Source organism: Lutra lutra, chromosome 11 (assembly GCF_902655055.1).
Source record: "Lutra lutra chromosome 11, mLutLut1.2, whole genome shotgun sequence".
In the NCBI taxonomy this organism is placed as follows: Eukaryota; Metazoa; Chordata; class Mammalia; order Carnivora; family Mustelidae; genus Lutra; species Lutra lutra.
Window position 1 is genome coordinate 88,792,777 of NC_062288.1, and position 27,034 is coordinate 88,819,810.

The following is a 27,034-nucleotide window of genomic DNA, read 5'->3' on the forward strand; positions in this document are numbered from 1 at the left end:
AGTAGCTGAGGTGACTCCTGAGAGGAGCCAAGAGCAAGAGCTTCCCTTAATGAGCGCATCTATCAATTTTCAAGGGATGCAGTTGATTACCAGCATTGAGACGTACACACTCATGAAAGGAACACGGCAATTTAACTGTTGGCCACTGAATGAGAAAGCACAGAAAACAGCTTAAGGCAGCCGTGTGAGCAAGCCGGGGCTGCTTGGCGACACGTGAACATGGGAACATGTGTGCTTTCGTTTCAACATGTAGGGAAGGGCCAAGATGCAAGCTTTTACCAGTTCTGAAGCATTTTGCCAGGACGTATTACATAGTATGAACAAACTGTTGCCTAAGATTATTATATTAAAAAAGTACCAGCGTTACTTTTTTAAGTGTTTCATTTATAAATACTGCCTTCAAAATCCCTTCACCAAAGACAACTTTCAAAATGTAACCAGGTCTATCTAACAAGACTCTCGGCTAATGAGGAAGAGAGAACGTGCTAGGCAAATGTAACTTAATAAGGAGGAAAAAAGACAGATTCTTAAGAAAATAAATAAATAAAGCCAGGTTTACTCCTGTCATCTCGAAAGCACTGAAATATACTGAATGATGAAAAAATGTGATTATGGATACAATTAGTAATCAGAAATTTCTTAAGACTGATTAAATTGAAGAAACTTATTTTACCCCCGACAAATTATAATTAGAAGTTGGGCACTCCTAATATTTTGGGCACTTCCTTCCCTAGTTAAAATTAATTAACAATGAATTTAGGGTGTTTTAAATATAATTAGCATCTTTTTTTAACAGGAGAAAAATTGAATTTAATAGGCTGTGTATGGGGAAGCCATACCAACATGGAAATTACAAAGACAGTCTGGCAGAGTGAGGTATATATGTCATTGTGAACTAAGGAGAGGTGGGTAGGGGTCTGGGTCTTCAAAGAAAAGGAATGCAATCTTCAGGAAGAACAAAACAGGAACTGTTCAGTAAACAGGTGTTTTCTGGGCCACTCAGAAACAGTGGGATATAGAGGACTTTCATGGAATAGGCTATGTTCTTCTCCCTGTGCACCAGACCCAGTTCACATGATAATGTAGTTACCTCTGGTGATAGCTCTCTTTCTCAGGCAGACCTTCTATCAAAACTCTTTTTAGACAGTTGTCAGGGGAGGTAAAGAGCTATCCCTGAATCTGCTGGGTCTTGATTGCTTTTTAAAAATTTTTTATTTTTATTTTTATATATTTTTTTAAAGATTTCATTTTTTTTTTCAGTGTTTCAAAATTCATTGTTGATGCACCACGCCCAGTGCTCCATGCAGTATGTGCCTTCCATAATACCCACCACCAGGCTCACCCTACCCTCCACCCCCTGTCCAAAACACTCAGTTTGTTTCTCAGAGTCCACAGTCTCTCATGCTTCGTCTCCCCCTCCAATTTCCCCCAACTCACTTCTCTTCTCCATCTCCCAGTGTCTTCCGTGTTATTCCTTATGCTCCACAAGTAAGTAAAACCATATGATAATTGACTCTCTCTGCTTGACTTATTTTACTCAGCATAATCTCTTCCAGTCCCACCCAAGTTGATATAAAAGTTGGGTATTCATCCTTTCTGATGGAGGCATAATACTCCATTGTATATATGGACCACATCTTCTTTATCCATTCATCTGTTGAAGGGCATCTTGGTTCTTTCCACAGTTTGGTGACTATGGCCATTGCTACTATGAACACTGGGGTACAGAGGGCCCTTTTTGTCACTACATCTGTATCTTTGGGGTAAATACCCAGTAGTACAATTGCAGGGTCATAGGGTAGCTCTGTTTTTAATTTCTCAAGGAATCTCCACACTGTTTTCCAAAGTGGCTACACCAACTTGCATTCCCACCAACAGTGTAAGAGGCTTCTCCTTTCTCCACACCCTCTCCAACACTTGTTGTTTACTGTCTTGTTCATTTTGGCCATTCTAACTGGTGTAAGGTGGTATCTCATTGTGGTTTTCATTTGACTGTCCCCGATGGCAAATGATGATGAACATTTTTTCATGTGTCTGTTAGACATTTGTATGTCTTCTTTGGAGAAGTGTCTGTTCATGTCTTCTGCCCATTTTTTGACATGATTATCTGTTTTGTGTGTGTTGAGTTTGAGGAATTCCTTATAGATCTTGGATATCAGCCCTTTGTCTGTAGTGTCATTTGCGAATATCTTCTCACATTGTGTGGGTTGCCTCTTTGTTTTGTTGACTGTTTCCTTTGCTCTGCAGAAGCTTTTGATTTTGATGAAGCCCCAAAAGTTCATTTTCGCTTTTGTTTACTTTGCCTTTGGAGACATGTTTTGAAAGAAGTTGCTGTGGCCGATGTCGAAGAGGTTACTGCCTATGTTCTCCTCTAGGATTTTGATAGATTCCTGACCTCACATACAGCAATTCATTAATGTGGCAGGATACAAAATCAATGTACAGAAATCAGTTGCTTTCTTATACACTAACAATGAAAAAACAGAAAGGGAAAATAGAGAATCGATTCCATTTACTAAAGCACCAAGAACCATAAGATCCCTGGTTAGGAATAAACCTAAGCAAAGAGGTAAAGGATCTGTACTTGAGGAACTACAGAACACTCATGAAAGAAATTGAAGAAGACACAAAAAGATAGAAAAGCATTCCATGCTCATGGATCAGAAGAATAAACATTGTTAAAATCTATACTGCCTAGAGCAATCTATACTTTCAACGTCATCCTGATCCAAATTCCACTGGCATTTTTCAAAGAGCTGGAACAAACAATCCTAAAATTTGTATAGAACCAGAAGAGACCCTGAATTGCTAAGGAAATGTTGAAAAAGAAAAACAAATCTGGGGGTATCACTTTGCCTGATTTCAAGCTTTACTACAAAGCTGTGATCACCAAGACAGCATGGTACTGGCACAAAAACAGACACAGAGACCAGTGGAACAGAGTAGAGAGCCCAGATATGGACCCTCAACTCTATGATCAACTAATCTTTTGACAAAACAGGAAATAATATACAGTGAAAAAAGACAGTCTCTTCAATAAATGGTGCTGGGAAAACTGGACAGCTATGTAGAAGAATGAAACTCGACCATTCTCTTACACTATACACAAAGATACTCGAAATAATTAGCATTCTTTTTAAAAAAGCACCTATCTTAATTGTTCATATTGTAGTAAAAATTGTATATGTCTGTATACTATTATCCAGAAAACAAATACTTCCAGTGCCTCAGAAGGTTTGTGTCCCTTTCCAATCAAATTGCCCTCTCTCCCCATTAACTGTTCTGATGGCTGTCAGTACAGACTAATTTCTCCTATTTTTGAACTTCATCTGTAGAATCAAACAAGTGGAAGCACATAGTATTATTCTGTGTTTGGCTTCTTTTTGCTTAACAATTTCTCAAATTCATCCATGTTATTACATGTATCAATTTGAGTTTTTTTTTTTTTTTTTTAAACTCCTGAAGAGGATTCTGTTCTACTGTGTGAATATACCACAATTGGTTTATCCATTCTCTGGACCATTTGGGCTGTTTCTAGTTTTTGACTACTATGAAAAGCCTGATACAAATATATGCGTACAATTCCTTTTGTGGATGTCTGTTTTATTTCTTCTGGGATAAATACCTAGGACTAGAATTGCCGAGTCATAGAGCAAATGTATGTTTAAATTTATAAGAAACTGACGAACTTTTCCCAAAGTGGCTCCCATTTTAGAACTCCACTAGCAAAGGATGAAAATTCTGGCTTCTCCACATCCTTTCAAACAATTAGTAGTCAGTCCTTACAGTTTCTAGCATTCCAACATTTTAAATTCACATTTTCCTAATAACTAAAGATGTTCTTAGCACTTTTCATGGCTAATGGCCATCCTTATATCTTCCTTTGAAGTATCTGTTCAAATCTTTTCCCCATTTAAAAAATTTTCTTAATGGTGTCCTTCAATGAATATAAGTTTTAAATTATGGTAAGGACCAAGTTATCAACTTTTGTATTTTGTTTGCTTATGTCTTAAGAAAATTTGAAAAAGCCAGCAATGAGAATCCTTAATAAACTGATACCATGAGACATTTCATGATAAATTATAATTTCAAATGAACTATGGAAATGTGTATTTAAGCACAATTATCCTAGAAGGTGTTTTCAATCTTACTACCACGGTTTTATCTCATGCATGGTGAAAGGGCAACCACAGACAGCTCTAATTATCTGGTTAGAGGCAGGAAGGCCTGATAGTGTTTGGAGCAGGCTTACCAAACTGTGGAGCAATAAAACATAATTAGATTTTACAATATGGCTGAACCTATACAACTTCCCAGAGACCATCCTGACAGCTATCATTTTTATGTGTAGATAATGGCTGTGATGCAATTTTTAACCATGCTCGTGTCTTTAAGATGGTTAACTCTGTAACCTTGACAAAAGGAGAGAATGAAAAATCTACGTCCTGGAACTCTTCCTGAACATTTTAAAATGTGGCAGGTCAGTCAGACAATAATCAACTCTAATTGACCCTCCTTACAAGCTTCTCTCCTTTCTACCTACAGCTGAGTGGCACTCAAAAAGCGTAAGAACTTTTTATCTTTAAAAACATCAAAGGAAAATCAAAAATTATTTTCTACTGGATCTTTAAAATGTAAAGGAACTTTAGGCAGAACGAGCAAGAGGAAAAAACTTCCTAGTCCCAGTTAGAAATAGCCTTTGGGAACTCTGCGCTGTACATTTAGTTAATGACTCAAATAAGTAAGGGTCATTAAAGAAATTCCAAAATCCCATGCACTCTAGAACCCCAAATTTCTCATTTTAAATACTATGGTATAAGGCAAGAAACAAGCTATCATTCGGGCAGACTCTCCATTTATCTAACAGTGTGCAATTAATATTTCATTTAACATGTAGGGTATGCTAGATTCTTAATGGACTGTATTGATTAAGGAAGAAAGTTCAATGCTAATGTTCTTTAAGGGAAAACAGAACAATTTGTTATTTCATGTGGAACAAATCAGGAATTCAGGAGCTCACAGTCACAAACCTAAGGGCCACAAGACTGATCAGGATCATTTCCATATAACACATAAAGAGATTAAAGTAAAAAGAATGCCCAGAGCAAACCAAACCAACCCTCACTACCATAGCTGGGACAGAGACAAGAAAGAGTTCCAGGTCCCGGATAGGATGGGGCTAATTGGACTGGACCTTTGACAGTTTCTGTCACCACTGAAGGTTCCTTCACCTACTTACGCTGACGTGAGGAGGAAGCGACTGCGGCAACCTTCTCTTGACCTTGTCACCAACTGCAGATGTTCATGTGATGGCTGCAGTCTATGTCCTTTTTTGTGAAACAGACCACATTGCCTTTGGTTTACACTCCTACACCTGCCCTTTGGGGCCCTGTATTCCAACCAATGTTGCCATCCTGCCCCGCCCCTTTCTGTACTCACCTCTGGATTGAAGGGAAGGCTGTGAAGGGAAGTTTAGGAAACAGAGAAAAAGTACCAACAAAAAGCTAACTCCCAGGTCGTGTTAACGTTTCTTGCCATTCACTTCTGTTCCCTCAGATGATAGCGCAAAGACTAAATATAGATATCCAAACCAAGGAACAAAAAGAAACTAACTTAGATCTGATTAGAAGGGCTCCAATCTTAAGGCAGTTTCAAAAAAAGCATTAATCGCCCAAAGTTTCTTCAACAATCTAACCAATTTTAAATGCCTATTATATGAAACGTTGTCAAACACTGGTGTGTTCCAAAGCAGATCTCACTTTACTTGGGACCTCATCCGTGGCTGGAGCTGGGTGGGATGTGGGGGATGGAAAGGGAGACAGATTCATACACTGACAGGTGCCAGACTACCCAGCACATAACCCTGAGGAAGAATCGAAAGGCTGCCACAGCATCCAGAACATACTTAAAATAGCAGCCAGTGTCTTAGAACTGAGTGAAACCACCATTTACAACAATTTTTAGATGAGACTCAATGACAACTTTCTTTTCTTTCTTTTTCAACTTTTAAAACCTTCTCAGCTTGGATGCCCTAAAGAGAGTGGCAGTTATAATTTACATTCTCCAGATAGAAGAGACAAGCCAGAGAGGTAATAAATAACCTGCCCGAGGAATTAGTTGTTCTAAATAACCAAGGCGATGTTTCAGCCAAATGTATAATTGCCATTAGCTTCATATACAAAAGTATATCCTTCAGCTCATAAACATTGTTTCTCAATTTCAGAATTCAAATCCTCCGCCAGCAACACACTGACAAACTCTAGAGGGTTTGAGATACCCTGCCAGTTGACAGAGGTGAGCTGTTTTTTAGAAAAACAATAAATAACCTTAAACTTCTAAATACGCTATCGAAACCAAGTTTATACACAAAGGGTACAGGTTTTATTTACTTTATCTAGAATTTTGCCTCTTCTTCGGTTACTAAATCTCTTACTATGAATAATCAAGATGTTACTTGGCTCCGAGGACCTTAGGGGATAAAATGTCACCACTGCAGCTGCTATGCTTCCTGCTCTCAGCCTTTCAAATTAAAAAAAGGGGAAGGAGGGCCCAGTACAAATGCAGAATTTAATTAGTTAGTAAAAGCCCAAATCCTTGCTCAAAGCCCTGTTCTTCCTGCAATATCGCATTCTTTTCTTCTTGTGTAAACTTTTCATTATGAAGGAGACATCTTTATAATACAATAACTCTAGTTATAATGTAACTGCTGGTAACATAACTCCTGCATTAGAAAAGACAGCATGTTCGAGTAATGTTGTTTTAATACAATTTGTGTTCAGCAGAAACCAAGTCAACTTGGTCATTTAGAATTTGATCAATGTGAATTAGTGTCTTACTGAGATAAACCATTTGATCATCTAGAAATTGATCAATGAGAATCAGAGATAAAACATTTATCATGTATATTTGGCCTATCAGAGCCATTCACGCAGCACTAAAGTAGGTTATAAGCAGACATCAGTATGTGTTAGAGACGATATGCAGGGTACCTGTCAGCTGCAGATACAAAAACATGTACAACAGTATATAATTTTAATCCTTTTGATAAGGCAAGTTATTCAAAAAGGCAGCTGGAGTCACCGAAAAATTACTGGAGCTCCACTTTGGAGAAACCAGAAAGAGAAGCACAGCAGAACTGAACAGCACAAACTTTTGAAATAAGTTTTAATTAAAAGGAAAAGGTAAGTAACATAAATTTAGTTGGCCACATTTCTGGAAAAGTTTTAAGACTATTAATCAGAGTAAACTTTGTACCTGCAGTACAATGAGTTCTATTAATCTAATATTTCCAAACCGAAGTCACATTGACATTCCAGCGCACTGGCTTATGCATCTAACAGAATTATAAATTTGCCAGTCAAAACCTTATTTAATTATTTTACAGCCAATTAAGCAGGATCTTTAAACACTGTTGCTTAAAACTGTCCATGATCCCGTGTGTAATTACAGAGAACACGAGAAACACCTGCTGATACCACTGGCATGTCATCCTCAGCTTCACGAACTCATTTGCAGTAGAACTGTTAAAACCAGCCACCCAAAAGAGAAACAAAATACAGGACTGTCGGTGAAAAGGAGCAGATCTGCCACCCCAAGACACATCTGTCTGGCCTAAGGATTATTTTTGGTTGATGATTCTTTACTTAACCGCCAACACATCAGCAGCTCTCCAAACCAAACAGAAGTGACCCTTTCGTGGGAGACACTGACATGTCTAAAGGAATCCTACGCTGGCAGGGGTGGCTCTCCCGCGGTATCAGGAGAGGGCATGACCCACCTCTAGAAACTCTCATCAGTGGGGAAGACGACGACTGAAGTCTGCATAACAGCCTTACCCTTGCTTACCGTGCTCCCATAAGTGATTCCGTATCTCCCACCTCTTTTGTCTTTTGCTGAAGGTGACCTTTAAGGTGATGGTTCTGGCCCTTTTGGAGAGCTACTCACTTTCTCCAGGTCTCTCTCATGTATACACGTTACTACACTCTGAGCTGTTTTCACCTGTTAATTGGTTTTATATCAATTTAATTATTCAACCAGCCAAAGAACCTAGACCAAGTTTAGGATAACTTTTCCACCCCTACATCGGCCAAAGTGAAAAACCTAATAAAACCAAAAACATTTTAAGTTAAAGCATTTTACACTGAACGAAACTTTGAATATGTGGTAATACTTATAAAATCTACTTTATCTCTAAGAGTTTTGCATAGCATTCCTCAGATACTCTAAAATCACCTAAACTTCTTCCACAGGGTAACTAATCTTTTAATTCCTTGTAAGGATAACCCAGGCTTCTTCCATGAGCCCAAATTTATAAGTCAGGTTTCAACAACTTCGTTCAAGGATAAAAGTGAAAACCCTTATAAAGTCAGGCACACAAAGGAGTATTATGAATATTCACATACAATCTCACAAACCTGCAGTCCTTCACAAGTGCCTCCTCTTTCACCAAAACTGGTGACAAGCTGAAATGTTACACCTCTAACAAGAGGATCCCAAAAATATTTTGAACAGACCTATGTCGCTTCCCACATTCACACTTTCTCCTTTATGGAAGGTGGAAACGGGCTACTTTGTTATCTATGACAGCATGGGAAAGAATTATCAATTGTCTTTAAAATACTTTTCATTTGTTTGATACTGTACTGTCTTCATGAGGTTTCTGTTGCTTTCAGAATAGTCTACATTTCTTTGATAGATGCTTAATATTGATTTTTATATTAAATAAAAATTTGTATGTACAAAACACCCTGGTAATAACACTTCCTTTTTGCATATGTGGGACCCAGGCTCTAATCCCCCGAGGAGATGTGGTTCTGAGAGGGATCTAGAGATAGAGGTCCTCTCCCCCCTCCAGCCCCACGACTTCATCCCCTGTCTTTGGCTGGGCTGGGATAAGAACCCAGAGGATAAGAACTCTTTCTATTGCTTTTGTTTGTTTGCTTTCAGAGGAGGGTTTAACATCATGTAGATTTTATCTACATGAGTTGGACATGATAATAAAATAATATTATCACAATATATATATTAGATATATATTGTATATATAGAACAATAAAAACAACAAAATCAAATATTCACTGGGCATTTATCTTATGCTAGACCTATGCTAAGTACCATCAATGTGCCATTTAATATAGTATTTTTTTTTAATTAGTTACCTATCAGGTGGAGAATAAGGATTAACACGGGGTATAATTCTCAGTACGCTGAGCTAACGTGACATGGCACCAGCACCATGAAGCTAAGAACTAGCACCATAAATTGCTCTATTTAACAGATAATAACAAGGAGTGATAAAAAGCAGTTGGAACCGTTAACAGTGATTGGTTCTAGTCGGACTGGAAAAAGCAAAGGTTCTCTCTTAAATAAAAGCTAGATATAAAAAAAATTGCTGGATTTGCTAAGTGATTTGGATTTTATAGCTAAAATGTTTAAGCTATTGTGGGGTAAGAGTTCTTGTAGGAAAATAAACAGCATACATTCTTAATTCCCAAACTGCTTAATTCCTACTGAAAAAAAAAGTAAATAGTATTTTTAATAACTTATTAGGGATACGATTATCCCATGATAGTAGAACTTAGAATTTTTCAAAAGCGACTTTAAAATTCTGTCTTCCTCTGCTCTCTGATGGACTCTGAGTTCCATACTGGTAAGATCCTACTTGTTTCTTCATGGCTGTATGTTCAGAACTCAGAGGGCATGTCACAGAAGAGCTCTCTGAATGAATGGCGTGTTGATTAAATAGGGGGGAAAATTCCATTAAATCAAAAGTGTTTTAATGGTTTCCTGCCAAAACTATAAACTGAAGGGGCTGAAGTGTGAGTTAATATTTAAGCATCCCTAAAATAATTCCATTAGCTATCCTGGCAGGATGGGTCCTTGTGACGGGTGTTTATCATGTGTGGCTTCAAATGCTCTTCGCTTTCTTTCTCTTTACAATGATTTTGTGTGACCCCCTATTAGGTGTATAATATTGCCCTTGAAATTGCAATTTTAAAAAGCTGCCATCTCCGGTAACCAAGATGCACCCAAATGAAATCTTCCATCAGATAAAATTAACTAAATCCTCCTCAGAGTCCTTCCGAGCTGTTGTCTGAGGGGGACTGCTGAGATCAACTCGGTCATGAAATGAAAAGGAGATAGTATACTGCCTTGTAAAAGATTAAAGCCGTCATGATTACCTGGGATGGCCAAACCTGTAAGGAGAAACCAAGTTCCACTGAGCAATTTCAGGGCTTTCAAAGATGCGAAGCACCTCTTAGAGCCAAGGCACTATCACTTTCTAGGTGTGAAACTAACAAACTTACTGCAAATCAAAAAATACAGTGTCTAGGAAGCTTGGTCTAGCAGATAGTGCCAAAAAAATATATATAATGAAAGTCACTGTCTTGAAAAGCTAGCTCTTAAAATTCCCCCACAGAATATAAAAACCTGGAGTTTTGTTTGTACTACACTTAGCCGAATTACAAAGTTTGAGGGCACAGTCCCCAAAACTGTCCTCACCCTGACATTGTCTGCCAGTTCAAGGAGTTCCCAAAGCCACTCTAACCTTTAATGATTCACCAAAAGGACTCACAGAACTCATAGAAAGCTACTAAACTCATAAGTACAGCTTCTTATGGGAAATGATATGGAGAATCAGCCAAATGAAGAGATATAGGAGAGAGTCTGGGAGAGCTTCAGATGCAAAGTTTTCACCGTCCTCAAGATCTTCTACTCTCCGGGGCGCCTGGGTGGCTCAGTGGGTTAAGCCGCTGCCTTCGGCTCAGGTCATGATCTCAGGGTCCTGGGATCGAGCCCCGCATCCGGCTCTCTGCTCAGCGGGGAGCCTGTTTCCCTCTCTTTCTCTCTCTGCTTGCCTCTCTGTCTACTTGTGATCTCTCTCTGTCAAATAAATAAATAAAAATCTTAAAAAAAAAAAAAAAAAAAAAAGATGTTCTACTCTCCTGGCAGCAACCTGTGACAATATATGCACAGAGTATCATCAACGGGACAAGCCTACCCAAATTCCAGTGCCCAGGGTTTCACTGGGGCCTCATTATATGGGCTTGCTTGACTAACTGCCCATGTTGCTCAGCTCAATTCAGTCTCCGGCACCACCTCCCTAGAGGCCGGGCTGATACCACATGGCCCCAAGGGCCCATCATGACTAACGAGACACTTCCATCACTTGGGAAATTCCAAGGGCCGAGAGGTTACCTCTCCTAGAAGATGAGTATAAAGGCCAGGCCTCCCTTTGGGAAAGGCCAAATTTTCTACTATACGAGGGGAGAGTAGAATTAATAAAGAGAAATATCTTCTAAAGATAAAGAGAGATGAAGCTGCTGAGGCTCTGATTAAAATGAAGTCTGGGGGCGCCCGGGTGGCTCACTTGTTAAGTGTCTGCCTTCGGCTCAGGTCATGATCTCAGGGTCCTCGGATCTAGCCCCATATCAAACTCTTTGCTCAACGGGGGTCTGTTTCTCCCTCTCACTCTCCTTCTCTGCTCTCTCTGTTCTCCCTCTCTCTCGCAAATAAATAAAATTTTTAAAAACAAATAAATAAAACAAAGTCTAACCTATAGCTCCATGTTGTCTTGGAGAACATAAGCCAGCAGGACATTTGGCTTTGTGTTCCATGTACCCTCTCATTTGCCAGCAGGCTAGCCCAGGTTGAAGGATATGGCAGGTGTACAGGGCTTTCAGAAGAATGATTCTTTTCATCTCAAACCAGACTTAACTCTATAAAAATCCAGCCTCCACCAATTTTCCAATCTGCCTCTATTTCTGGTCCCCGCCACCCCCCGGCCTCTCTATCCAGGTGTTATGGGCTGAATTGGACTCCCCGCTCCCAAATTCGGATGTTGAAGACCTAATGGCTGGTATCAGAAAGTGTATTTGGACAAAGGGCTCCAAAGAGATAATTACATTAAAATAAAGTCATCATGGTGAGCCCTAATCCAATGTGATTCATAAGAAAAGGAGATTAAAACACAAATGCAGAGGGGCTGACATTGTGAAGACACAGGAAGAAGATGGCCGCCTGCAAGCCAAGCGGAGAGGTCTCAGGAGAGGCCGACCCCTCTGGCTTGCGGATCACAGACTGCTGGCCTCCAGAACTGCGAGTGGTTTCTGTTAGACCACTCGATCTGCGGGTCTCTGTCAGGCAGCCCTAGCCAACAAATGCACTGGTATTTGCCAACTCCAATCTAATCTTTCAATGACTTGTTTGTACCCATCTCTTCCTTTTCTCTGTTGCTTACAGAGTCCTCTCATGTAGTACCACTGCTGTTTCTCACACCTCTGATCAAGCCTCACACCCGCTGTCAGATTAGTATTTCTCAAGGAGCACAGAAATCAGGGCATTTACCTGGTCAAAGACCTTCCAAAAACTCTTACTAAATGAAGACCAACTTCTTAGTTAATGATGACCCCTACCGACCTTTTCAACTCTGTCTTGCACGAGTTCCTCTGAATCAAACCACTGATCTGAACTGATTTCTCACCCACCAATTAGACAGTGTAATTTTCCTTCTGAATACTTTTCCTTTCCATCTACTCAGTACTCCTCTTCTAGCCTCAACTACATTAGTATCTTCTTTATGAGAACTTCGCAGATCATCCTAGTCAGAATTGATCTCCTTCGATTTACCTTAAAATTTAGTTATTTGAAGAGCTGTTCTCTTACAATGAAGAAATACCCAGAGTGCCAAGTCAAAAATTCTCATGAGAAAAGAAAAAAAAAGTTAACAAATGCTACTTTATCATTAGGGAGAAAAGATAAAAAGGTAACTTAAAAAATACATATGTAAAGTACCTTTTAAAATCAAGTCCATACCCAATTTTATACCTAAATACTTAAGATAGCACATTAACCTTTAAGAGTGAGATCTGTGGCCCATTCTCAGAAGGACTTTCCCTATTGCCCCTAAAAAGAGAGTTGACTAAAAAAGACTGGAGGTCTGTTTAACTACACCTCAAACCATCTTTAAATTAAAAAACACACACACACATTTTTTTAAAAAAACATCAACATTAAAAGAACACTAATATCCATTACCATACAAATTGCACCACAGCAGAAAGTAATAACGTTACACCTTAGGGTTTAATCATTTTATCAAATGCTTATAAACATGCACCAGGAAGGAGGTCAGAGCCCAGTGTGCTCTTTCAACTAAACCTGTCACAACACCTTTTCTTGCTTCTCTAATTTGCACATGTGCTACTAACAGCGGTTACACAACAGAACTATTTATACTCTCAGGAAAATTCTGAATGATGTCTTCTTACCTATCGTGAGAACTGGCAGCAAAGGGAAAGTACAGGGCTATGGGTCATGGACACTTTGATCCATCAATTACAGAACATTCATTTAAACATTCCAAGGATTAACAGAGGCAGCAATTTCACATCACTTTCATAATCAAGGGCAAGGTAAAGTCTGTGATTTAAATGCTTTCAAGGTACATATGAAGAAATGAAAACAGCTTAGCCATGAGAAAAGTGGTACTCAAATTTGGACATGCCCATCATTTTATTACATAAAATTGAATGGTCTCTATATTTCTGTTATTAATAGCAATTTCGCATCACCTTCATAATCAAGGGCAGCCTATCTTAGGTAGTAGGATTCCAAATGAAAATTCTATCACTGTTGCTTTCAATTCTCCCTTACTTCATAAAATTAAGTTGCGATAAGCTTTCAACAAAGGCTCTTTCCTTGTGTTTGAATTCCACCGACAGCAGATAACAGGGATACACCTCCTCGTCCTTCCAAATACACTTCCAAGTATTCCGGAGGGCTACGCAACAAATTATCTTCTGTGCAAAAAGTGATAAAGTTGTACTTGCATCTTGTCAAGAACAGTAAGTGTAACAGTGTTCAAAACTTACTTGAACTTTGCTTCCACCTCTTCAGCAGCTTTCTGATACTGTTCAGTGGTGACTTTGTAGAACTCTGAGCTCTGTGGACAAAGATTGATAGTATAGTTTTCACTGTCCAAGAGGACAAAACATGTGCAGGACTTATGGTTACAAACAATACGTAAAATCTCTGTTCAGCCATTCAAACAAAAAGACAAAGACTTCTTGCATAAGTGGCATAGATACTTCTAAAAATGCATGGAAAGGTATCCATTTAAATAATAGTGTACCTGTTGGCATACAAGTTATAACTAAAATAAACTTTCAGAGTTAAAATGCATCATTATTTGATCCCATGAGAAAATTCTTAACATATTTCGCCTATTATTCCAATGTTCTACCTAGGCTATTCAGGGTTCTTTTTTTTTTTTTTTTTTTTTTTTACACAGTACTTTTGCCCTCAAGACGGATTCTTTATAGAGGAGAATGAGTTCTATCTAGCGCCTCCGTATGACCACAAGAGCATCAACATTTATAACAAATTTGTCACTAAGAACAGAGGATGGACTTAGGTGATTTCTATACCAAAAAAGGAAAAATGTTCCCACTATTACATAAATGAACACACAAGCAACATAAATCAAGTTGCAATAGGAAAGTAATGCCTTTCCTGATGCAGAAAAATTTAAAACTGTCTGTTCTGGCTGGCTCCTTTGAAACCTGTCTTGCTGTAGGTGGCCCAAATGACCCCGGCACCTTTAGAGTCAATGAAATATCCTGCAAAATGTGTCCCGATACAAAAGAACACTACACAATACAGTGGTCTATTGTGCACTTTCAATCCCTAATCACTCAGGTTTCACATGCATGACTTGAAGTAGTTTATTTTTTAATAAATCATTGTTGGTTGGGGAGAAAATGAAAATGAAATCCTCTTCACACCAGTGACCCCTTTGCATTTAACAATCTGGGTTGCCCAATGACAGTCACATCCAGGTTTGCTGGATGTAGATAAAATCAATAGGTATGTGATTAGACAGCAGACTCAGGGTGGCTGGAGCAGTGGACAGGTCACCATTTGAGATGATGAATGGCTCTCTATCAACCTAGAGTCCCCTACGATGCTAACATTTACTATAATCTTATTTAGGTTGCGATTTATCTTTCTTGCACCTGATCAATAAAGATGAACAGAACAGTTGTAAGGATCGATTGTAATTTTTTATCATTTTTAAGCACGAAGGTGCATTTCTGACATGAAGACAATATTCCAAGCATACTGCTTCTGCAATTTTTAAAATTACAATTTGAGTGACCAACTTCGTCAGTCTGTATGTGGAGAGGTTTTAATTCAACTGTAGGTCTCATGCTACCAAAAGACCATTTGTCTTCCCAGATATTTCAACTTGAAGTTGTGTCACACCTTCCTTCCAGTTTTACTTATACAATTTTTCTTTCTGTTAAAATACACACCAGTCACAACATGCTCTTTTTTGTGAACCCTTCTAACCAAGAGGGCAGTAAAAAAGCTAGTTAATCCACAGTAACACTGATGAGAAACTCCCCCTACTACTATGATAAACTCTCAAGTGGGCACTACGTTACTGAATCACCTATTAGAATTCTGGTGAAGCAGGAACATCTTGATTAATACTTTCAATTATTTTAAGCACTGAAACTGTAATGTCCAGACAGAGCCAGGACCAGGGTGAAAGATCTGCTTTCTGGTTCTGTTCTGTGGCCTTGAGTAAGTCCATCAAACTCCCTCGGTTTCCATTCCACTGTTCCTAACCTGTAAAATAGGGATGATATCAGCCCTGTCCATCTCTGCCAAAGCGGCTACAGAAATCCAACAAGATGGGCACCATAGCTGTGAAACCTGTTAAGTGTTTTTGCAGAGTAAGATCAACACTGTACGAATACCCAGTATTTATTTATTCTCCTGCTGGCAAGCATAATGAGAATAAAATAATTTTGGAGGAAAAAACTAATTTCGGCAAAACTAATTCTGGGTACAAATTCAAAATGATCTAAGGCAAATAGTAAGCTTTCTAACAAGAATGATGCCCTACTATAGGTTAGTGAGCTCCCCTCAGTTTTGTAATGCCAAATGCAGGTAAAATTATTACTAATTTTGTCAAAGTTTCCCTAGGATGTTAAACACACACACATACACGCACACACAGAAAGAGAGAGAGAGAGAGAGAGTGCATGTACCTGTGCTGTCGCAATCTCAGCTTTTAACTTCACAAGTTAAAGTTTCAGGCTTTATTTATGCCCCTAACTTCCACCTCAGTGCCCAGATTCCCACACTGTATAAATCTTTCTAACAAAGAAAAAGCCCCAGGAGGCAACACCATATAAAAACTAAGGGAATAAATACGAATATGCCCAAGATCTATACACAGACAGTGTTTAATTCACTTAAGTATTTACTTATTCATTCAACAAAATTAGATACTTATTATCCCAATAATGTTCATCTTGGGGAAACAGATCATCAAGAAGCTTTCCGTCCGATATAAGAGAAAAGAAAAACACTAGTAAGGAAAGGTCACAAATAATTGAGTTAAAAGTTGTAGATAGTATTACTGGAGTTCAGAAAGAGTACAGATCAATTTTGGTCTCAGAAGATACTTGTAAAAAGTGAACCACCATAAAAAAACAAAAACAAAACAGAACAACAACAAAAAAACAACACTCTCAACATGCTTTCCAGCAGGAGAATGAATAAGTAAGTACTGGGTATTCATACAGTGGAGATCTCCACAGTGATGAAAAAGAATGAATTAGACATACACGTGGAGGAAAAAAAAAAAAAAACAAAAGCAAGTTCTAGATATGATATCATAGAGTGTAATTTATGTCGTTTGGAAAAGTGCAAAATAATGAAACAGGATTATTAAATGGCAAATTCCACTGACTATCTCCAAGTGGTAGCAGTTTGGTGGTGGTAGTAGGAAATGAGGAGCAGAATAACACAAATAAAGAAAACAGTGCAGCTTCACTACCTTCCTACATTTCTTCAAATGAAGTGTTCTAAAAGGTGTACACAGCTATTTATTACACTAGTTATGTTTTGTAATAAATACAAAAATTGTATTACTCTCCTCCCTCTCTCCAAAGGAGCTAATTAACAACAACAGATGATTTAATATAGCCAGAACATAAAAATATGTGTAGGGGGATACGTGCTGAAGACGTTGGCTACATCAAGATTTTGTAACGCTAAGCTAAAGCAGAATGTCCACACATTACCAAATAAAAGTATTTTTTCAATTTATACTGTGAAAAAATTTTGGATTTATAGAAAAGGGGCAAAAATAGTGGAAAGTTTCTGGGGCGCCTGCGTGGCTCAGTAGGTTAAGTGTCGAACTCCTGACTTCAGCTCAGGTCATGATATCAGGGTCGTGAGATCGAGCCCCGTGGTGGGCTCCATGCTCAGCTCTGAGTCAGCTTGAGATTCTCTCCCTCTTCCTCTGCCCCTCTCCCTGCTCATGCTCTCTCTCAAATAAATAAATAAAGTCTTCAAAAAAAAAAAAAAGGTGAATAGTTTCAGTCTGTCTTCACCCTCCTTCCTCTTGTCAACATCTTAGATGATTACAGTACAATCATCAAAACAAGTAAGTTAACAATTCTACAATATATTACTAGTAACTAGTAGTGACTAAATTGCAGACTTTATTTGGATTTCTCCAGTTTTTCTACAATGTTCTTTTTCTATTTCAGGACCCAATCCTGACTGTCGTACTGCATTTAGCTGTCAAAACTCCTCAGTCTCCTCTTGTCTGTGACAGTTCCTCAGCCTCCCCTCATCTTTCATGACACCTTGACACTCCTGAGGAACACCCGTTGGAAATTTTGTAGAATGACTGGTAGGTAATTTGGGCTTGTCTGACGTTTTCTCATGATTAGACTACGTTATTATGCATTATGGAGACACATACCATGGAACCAATGGGTCCTTCTCCAAACTGGACCCCAAACTACTTCCAGACTCTGGCTTCACAGCTGCCTACCAATATTACAATGTTTCTATTCTGAATTGGTACTCATAGGTGGGAGACACACCCTAATTTTCTGAGAGGCTATCTGTGTTATCTCTGTTGTCTTGAGATGGTAGTAGGTACATATATGGCCCTTTTCTTATCAATTATAAATTACTGTTACTTTAAAGTCATTAATGTAACTAAGTTAGTTGTAATTTGGTCAACCCCATAGCCTGTAGTAGTACACTTCCATCAATTGTATTTTCATCTGATCCTTCTTTAATAGCCAAATCTTGAGGCCTATATGGTTTGTGCTTCAAAGAAGTAACATCCACACTCTAATTTCCAAAGAAGGTAAAGAATATATATAATTATATATCTAAAATGGCCATACAAAAATGTATGTATGTACATACATGGTATATACATATGTATATATGTACCTACATCTCCCCTCCAAACTTCGTTAAAATACTTTCTAAGTCCTCATACTGCATGGGGAATGGGAGAAACCATCTGAGATGACCCTAAAAAGAGAACCAAAAAGAAGAGGCAGAGAATGCTGCCCCAAATCTGACATCGCGGTTTTTCAGGGAAAGGAACATTGCTTTGTGCATGGCCATACAGTTTTCTATAATGGTAAGGCCCTTTAACAACCTAAAAATAATTTTTTTAAAAGATTTATTTATTTGAGAGAGAGAGAGAAAGTGAGCAGGGGCAGGAAGGGAGAGAGAGACCCACAATCTCAAGCAGACTCCCCACTGAGCACAGAGCCCAACAAGGGGCTCAATCCCAGGACCCTGAGGTCGTGACCTCAGTTGAAATCCAGAGTCGCCAGGTCACTTAACTGCCTGAGTCACCCAAGTGCCCCTACGACCTAAAATTTAAAAATATCTTTCATTCACGTTGCAGTTTTCTGCTCCATTAACAACAGGTAAAATATTTGACATGATTTGTCCAGTGGTTACATGAATTTGTGGCAGGTAAAGCTTATTTAAATCAAGTATTAAAAGTCTATTATTTTCTTACTTTGAAAGAAATTTTTATTGTTTGACATGACCACTAAAACGTTTTCCACCAAGATTTCCTTTGAGAAGGTAGACCTTACCAATTCAAAGTAGAATAATACTATCGTTTTAATGTTTTAGCACTATCAAAAATATGATTAAGGCTTATCTTTTTTTTTTCTTCTTTTGTCAAAGGTTTAGTGAAACAAGAGTTCCTAGGAGGTGAACTATCTCCAAAATAACAACATAATACTAGATATGGGAGACGTGTCTGTCCCCTATAGTAGAGGACAAGACACCACTGGAAATGACAGGCATTTCCATTTTCTATATTAAAACATTTTCCAATCTAAGGTACTAGGTATTAATTACTAAAAACACAGGCAACAGACTGAGTTGGCAAGACTGAATGCTCCACTGTACACAACTCTTTATTGTACTTAAGACACGAATATATTGTTCACAGCACCCTATACTTCAGTGAGAGATTCACAGCAGAGCGATGTTAAGAGCCTGTGCTTTCCTTCAGAGCCACACTAGAAATGACAGCTCTGTCCCAGTAAAACATGTGACTCTACCCCAACAGTTCCCTCACATCCGTAAGATGGGGAGAGTAACAGAAGTGTGGCCTATTGAAAATCTCTGGGAGATTAAATATGGTCATTCGTGTAAAGTGCTTTGAAAAGTACCTGGGGCTATATATGGTAAGCATTACAGGAATGTTACCTATTATCATTATAAATTATTTGAAGAGTAAAAAAAAAAGGTATGTAGTGTTAGGTAACTTTTTTTTCAAAAGCCATTTTAATAAAAATTTAATCTTTAAAAAACAAAAATCTTTTCTTCCATTAAACCAATCATCACTGAAATTTGCTTTTAATAAGCTCATCAGTTCTCTTTTTCTGTTCCTTAAGATAAACAGGAAATGTGAGGACCGTGGCTGGGCAGTACCAAGAACATTAATGGCTACAGAAAAAAACTATATATATATATATAGAAAGAGAGAGAGAGAGGAGAGAGAGAGAGATGGTGATAATAACCAGCCCACATTAAAAAAAAAAAAATCAAACCAATAATTTTTGACATTCTCACCAATGAAATCCAATGACCCAAATTAAATGGTAAAAGTAGTTTTTAATGCCAGGACCTCCTAGGGCCTTAATTCTTACTACACACTGTAAATCTCCAAGATGAACAATACTGATTTCCCATGGAACCTTTTCATTTTGGAGCATCTTGAGAGAACAGAATCCCTCAAATGTCCCTGAGAAACACTGGATTAAAGACAAGTTGACAACTGCTATTTCAATCCTATACTTCTTTGCATGCAACTTTTCTCTTCTCAGAGCAACATTCCCTTACAGGTTACTTTTAAAACTAGTGTTCTAAACAGTAGAAATTGGTAATATTGGAAAACGATTCCAGGGTGGATGGCATCCCTTTCCTGAAGTGCTGATAAAAAAAAAGAGCCTGCTATTATCCTGAATTTTAAAGAGTAAGATGAGGGGCGCCTGGGTGGCTCAGTTGGTTAAGCATCTCCATTTGGCTCAGGTCATGATCCCAGGGTCTTGTTCCCTGCTCAGCAGGGAGACTGCCTGTCCCTCTCCCTCTGCCTCTCCCCCCACCCCTGCCTGTGGTCTCTCTCTCTCTCTCTCAATTAAAAAAAACAAAGAAAAGAAGTTGAGATGAAGTCCTTAAGAAACCTATTGCTGTACGTCTCCCCTGTTCCCTCAGAGCCCTTGGTGGACTGCAAGACTGGCCACCGTTGTTTCCTCTTTTCTGTGTATATGCTTCTGGGTGACATGACCTTGCAAGTTTCTCCCATCATGACTGGGTGGCTTCTGTTTCTCCATCCCTTCAATCCGGGCTGTGCTTCTGACTTGCTCCGGCCAACAGAATGTGACAGGAGCCACGACGTGCCACTTGCAAACAGGAGCCTCTCTCTTGGAACCCTGACTAGTGCCACATCAAGCAGCCCAGGCTGAAGAAGGGGAGACTCTAAGTCACTCCACCTGAGGCCGTCCTAGGCCCGCCCAACTTCAGCCAACTCAGTGTGTGTCAGGCCAGCCAAATCCAGAAGGAGCGCCCAGCTGGTGACCTGCAGAGTCATGAGGTAAATTAATGGGGGGGTGTTTTAAGCTGCGAAGTTTGGGCTAGTTGGTTATACAGTAAAAGCTAACTGATTTATGCCCTTCGTCTGTGTTCTCATGGAGCCACGTTTACCAAAGCACTTAGTGCACGGTACCAACCATGTGTTCCACGTAGTCTCTCCCACGAGCCCATACGATCCCCAGACACAAGTGTCTCATCCCACTCACCGCTATCCTTACAGCACTTGGCACAGTACATGATGCACGAAACTTACTGAAATCACATCAGAGTGACACCATTCATTCTCAACTTCAGTCCAAAGTGGACTTTTATTTAAAAGAGGCTGGCAGAGAGGTAAGTCCAAAGTAAATGAAATACTAAAACATGGACAAAATGGAAGACTACTACGTCTGTTACACGTCTCTTATACACACTGACCAACACTGCAGCCTGCTATGCCACACAAAAAAAAAAAAAAAAAAAAAAGGATGCGGATCTCACCTAGGATCACGTTCAAGTACAAAGAGAGCATGGTAACAGTTCACGCGACGCACAGCAGCTCACACAGGTAAGGGGCTTGTTTTCTTCATGTCAGGAGGAGTCTGGGTGCTGGAAACCCAGAGCTGATGTCGGTGCCGAGGATACGATCCCATATCGAGGCCCTCTCCTCTCTATTCCTTCGAAGGCAGCCTCAGCACGGGCTGTGTCCCGAGTGGCCGGCTAGCTAGTCTAGCTAGTCTAGCTACTGCGGCTCCGTTCTCATGGAAGAGGAGCTCCCTCCAGAGATCCACGCTTCCAGCTCGGTGGCCAGAACCACAAACCATGCATAGCCCTGGATGCAAGTGTTTTCATTTTCTCACTTCTACAGCAAGAGAAAGCCAGAGTTTCGAATTGGTGTTTATTGAGGCAATTTATCATACCGGCCACAGCTAGCTGAACCGACAGCACAAAATGATGCGCAAAACAGTGTGGTTTATTTTAGATACAAGGATTCCAGTATTTCTTTCCAGCCACCCTTAAAATCCGAATTTGGGGTCTGGCGGGGGGTGGGGGTGGGATTTACCCATCTGGTATTCTAATATCCAAGAACCAAGTTTTTAGACAGTGTAGGAAGGAAATGGGAATCCACAAGAGCGGGCATCATTCCCAATTTTGGGGGGGATGGCCGTGGCCCATGTTTTTCAATGTGTGATACTGCCATTTTCCATTTTCAGAATCTCCCTTTTAAAGTGTATTTTAAAATGCACGTGCACAGACACACATTATTGCTACATTTGAAAAGTGTCTGTTTGCAAGTTCTAAATTAGATCAAAAGAAAACATGCACACACAGTATTCCGGCAGTATTTTCTCAGGTTCTGAATCTTATTTCTGTTCTAACTAATGCTCATACCTGCGGTAGACAGGAAACGAACAAATCAAAAAGGTCACAAGAAAACAAGAAAAATTTGTTAACTAGCTCTTGCCAGTTCTTCTACAAAATGCTTCCTATGATGATTTGGGCACAACTATGTAATACATCACACTGAGGTATAATTTAAATTCTGGTAACCTTACAGTATTTCTCAGAGGCGAGTATCACCCCTCCTCACCGTCCATTCAAAGATTACGACAACTCTGCAGACATTTAGCGACAGTGAATGGGATAAGCCCCAGGTCTGACCTTAGATGTGAGCAGAATGGCTGAAGATATGGCTCTATTCTTTCAAAGATGATCTATAATTACCACTCACTACTGTAGGTCTCTATCCCTCCTACAACCCACCCAAACACAAGTGTTACTACTCCACCTGGCTAGCTTTCTTAAACAAAGGTCTAGTGTGTACAAGCACCAGTGAAAGCTCTCCTATTGATGACAATGTCAACATGAGCATTCTGATGTTAAGAAGCTAGATTCAAAACAGGCTTCCACTTCTTGTTTCAATACTTGTCCAGGAACTATGTTACAGGATGTGATCAGCTAGATGAAGGTTAAGTATGTTTCCCCCAAGATGAAGCTAAGCATTTGGGGGCGTGACTTAATGCTGCAAACGCAGCGTGGTTACAGTTCCAGGCACAGAAGCCCTAAAAGTCACCCAGTGAATGGCTTCAGGTGGCCAAAGAGAGTTCATGCTTCCTCAACCCATCCTGTATTTTTATAGACTTACACAGAATCAAAAGACTGAATGCAATATACCTAAAGTTTTAGCACAACAATTTTAAGAACTATAGAAGTTTTAGAAATTAAAAAACCCACAAATGGTCTAAATTTAGTTTATCTAGTGGTTTCAGTATTTCTCCTGACAAACCTTCTATCAGAAAGCCTAATGGCTGGTTTGAATTCTGCCTTCTCTGTGTTTCTGTAGATGCTGGAGTCCGTTACAGGTGGGAAGAAGAGTAGGGGAAGGAATTTGATCATAATCAGTGAGAAAAGCGACCCTTGAATAAAGGACCTGGCATCTTCAGGACTTTCAATACTGGCACTTCTTAAACCCCGTGGCCTTGAGTCCACTGTCTCTACTCTTTCCTTTTATCCCTTTCCCTCCCGCTAACCTCCTGCTCCAGAGAATGCCTTTTAAATAAATACACGGCCTATTTCAATAGCTTGCAAACTGCCAACATTGGTTCAAATGCATGGTGTATCAGATTCAGTATTCTGTTTCTAAGAAGTACACCAAGGAATGGATTTGGTTATTTAAACTGGGTCTCACTTTTTAACATCTAAAAATGAGGACCTTATCTTTTGGGGTGATTGTATCAATGGGACATTGTAGGTTCAGCACTTGGCACAGAGCCTGGCTTTTCCTTATTCTCCACAAGAATATCACTCCCACCAACAACCCTTAGCCCCCTAGCTAATCCCATCAGAGCCCAGTCTCCATGAAATACCTACACGACTCTCCAACCTGAAAAATGAGCTTCAAGTGGATGGAGTTAATGCTGGTTTTGTTTAAGCGATACACGCCTGAAGGGCAATCATGAGTAGTCCCGTGTTTCTGCTAATAATCTTTCGGGTACATATATAAGTGTATCTTAATTATTCTCCACCCTATTTTTTTTTCAAATTCATAACACTAGCAATCAATAATAAATTACTAATTTAGCAGTTTCTAACAAATCAGAAGTTCTGATTATTAAGTTCTATGGTAAAGGCAAATGAAGAGTCCCTGCAAAAAAGCCTTTAAGAAATTTATCCCACCATTTCTCCCTCCTATTTAGATAATAAACCCCAGTTTCAAGCTAGATATATGGTCAACCAAACTACAATTTCCAGGTGGCTTCTAGTTAGGCCGGGCTGTAAGCAGAATTATATGGGAATTCCAAGTAGGCTGCTTAAAGAGAGCCGACCTCAGCTGGCAAAGAATCTTTTCAGCCCTTTTGTGCCTTTTCTCTTTTTTCCAGTCTGCGAGGTAGATGTGATGGCCGGAGCTCCAGCAGCCATCCTGCAATACAAACTGACCTTCAAGAGGGAAAACCCTGGGCCAGGAAGCTGGAGCAAAGTAATAGGTGCCCGGGGCTCTAATGACAGTGAAGCCAACATGTCAGCCCTCAACTGCCCACCTCTCAAGTTTATTAAATAGGAAGAAAATAAACTTAAAACTGGAGTTATTCCATCTTCCTGACACCAGAGTCACAATAATCCAGAATAGACCTTCCTTAAGCCCTGACAGGTTTGCTTTTTGTGCACCCCATGAACGACTTCGATAAAGTCAACTTCAAGGAGGTACCAGGAGTACCTCTGTCCTTTGCAGTAATGCTCTGCTTCCACTTGTCAGGAATCTGTTTCCATCTGCCTCTCTCTCCTTTTCTGACAAAGGACAGGAAGAACTGTAAAATTGTAAAGCCATGTCTAACTGGATTATCAAATATTACCGACTTAAAGAAGCCACATTTCCTGAAAACACCACTATCTCCTAGGCACCTTGGCAAAGTTAATGAGTCGTTTTTGTACCTACGTTCTCCTTCCATCTTCGCTGTTGCTCATGTAAAGCAACAGAGCTATTCGGGGCTGCTTCTGGCATTTTGAGTTTTATCTCAGGCACTTTAGAAACTTCACTAATTAAGAGTCTCAGGTTTTCCTTTCCTGATTTAGTTTTCTAATTAGAATAGAAACTGTAGATTCACAGACAGCCTTGCCAGTACATGAGTTATATTATGTATATAGGAGCTATCTTAGCTCGTGCCTCAGTTTCTTCATCTGGGCAATTTAAATAAACAACTGCACCATTCACTTGGCAATCTACAATTCCTTCATCTGTTCTTCTCTTCATTCTACAACTACTGAAGGTCCGTGCCAGACACGAGGCCAGGAATCTGGAGTATAATGGAGAGTAAACAGGGGGCTGGCCCAGCTTCTAGGGAGCGTATGACATATGGGAGGAAACAAGACACAAATTCAAAAATCACACCAATAAATGTATAATTAACAGGAAATTACAGTGCCATAGGATCACTATATAGAACTTCTTTTATTTCTAGGAAGTAGTTTTTCTAATGAGTCTCTAAAGCCCTATTTTTTCCCCTAAAGGAGCTAACTAGCTACCTGCCCCCATCGGCAGTTCTTAAGTTAGTTATTTCCTTTTCATTTCTCTCTCTGTTTCTGTCAGATGATTCAAGGTTCAGAGCAGAATTCTCTCCACCTGTAAAACTTTCTTCTAACCCCTTTAGAAATAAAGAAAATCTACTTGTACTGATATGATATGGAGGTCCAAATAGCAGGAAAAAACAAAGTTGTAAAATAATTTGAACAGTGTATTTTCTAAACTGGTGATCTACATTCATGTATACACACAAACCTTGAAATATTCTGCAAGGACTATTTGCCACCCCTGCCAAGGGGACACGAGGAGGAGATACTTTTCCTTATTTAATAGCCTTCTGTCACAACTTAAATTTTTTATGTGGGATTCTATCATTTTATAATAAAATTAACTATGCTGCAATTTCTAACAGGCATTACACCTAAATTTATATCATGCCAGAAAAGGAACTAATGTAGATACTTTCGGCAAAGTGACTCCCTGACGCCTTCCTGCCTTTAACCATGCTTACAGAGAGACTTCCCATTTACCCTACACAGAAGTTATGCATTTTTCTATTATCTTTTTCTATAATAATGTCGATAAAAGGTCTCAAAATCTTCTACTATTTGTAGTTCTTCTGAGAGAAAACCATACCCCCTCATCCTTTAGTCTTCTATATTACACACCTACGACTCACTTTTTAGACTTCTGAATTACACACCTGAGACCTTCCTACTTCTGACATGGTTGTGTGTTTCATTGTTTCTCACAACGGTGAGACAAAGCGATTTCACAGTTCTCAGACAGGTTATCATGAGACTTTACCAGGATGTCTTGCAAGTCCCCACACAGAGGCTTTTTAAATTACCGCCTATTTCCAGCACAGGAACCTCCAGTCCTCTTGCCGACCGGGGAGCAGGACACGGTCCACTAGCCAGGTTGTAAGTCCTATGAAGGGCTCACTGAAGGGATGCTACAGGCACACTGAACAGCACACCCACTGGACTGCTCTCTCTAGAAAGCGCCAACACATCTCAGGCACACGCTCAATTTTACCCTAACTAGCCTCACATTGTCTCCTGTGGAAAGGAACTCTAGAAATTGAACTCTCCTGTACCTGTTCAGCACATGCACTGGCACGCAGGCATGCTCAGTGTCCTCCTGAAAACCATGGACTGAGAAGAAAGCTGGAAACATTAACCGTTGTGGCAGAGAAGCAGGCAAACACGAGTTCCTTCACCATCAACTGTGCTGTGTTCTTTATTCATTCACAATTTTATATTCATAATCTGAAGAATGGACAAGACACGCTCCCTGTGATGTAACTGATGTCCCCATTTCACCTTCTCTTCTACCCCTCTGAACCTACAATTCATACAAAAGGGCCTATTTTTTGACAACAAGCCAAGCCCCCAGGGGTGGGCCCTGCAGATGGGAGGGTGAAAACCTCTTTAAAGGCTAGTGGAGAGAGAAACAGAAACTCACTCACTACACTAAGCAAAGCTGTAACTGCCTTTGGTTCTATAAACCCTTTCGGCCTCCAAGAGCTCCTCATCACAATGCAAATGCCACGGGAGGAGGGAGGCAAGCATCCAACCCTGT

The 27,034-nt window shown here is 39.6% G+C and overlaps 1 protein-coding gene across 2 annotated transcripts in view; it reads right to left on the minus strand.

Annotated features, from left to right (window-relative positions):
• Positions 1–27,034, minus strand: part of CHCHD3 (coiled-coil-helix-coiled-coil-helix domain containing 3) — a 278,747-nt gene that overhangs the window by 41,082 nt on the left and 210,631 nt on the right. For both annotated transcript variants that reach the window (XM_047694914.1, XM_047694913.1), the window contains exon 6: positions 13,875–13,945. In XM_047694914.1, coding sequence (XP_047550870.1) covers positions 13,875–13,945 — 71 coding nt within the window. The remainder of the gene's footprint in view (positions 1–13,874; positions 13,946–27,034) is intronic.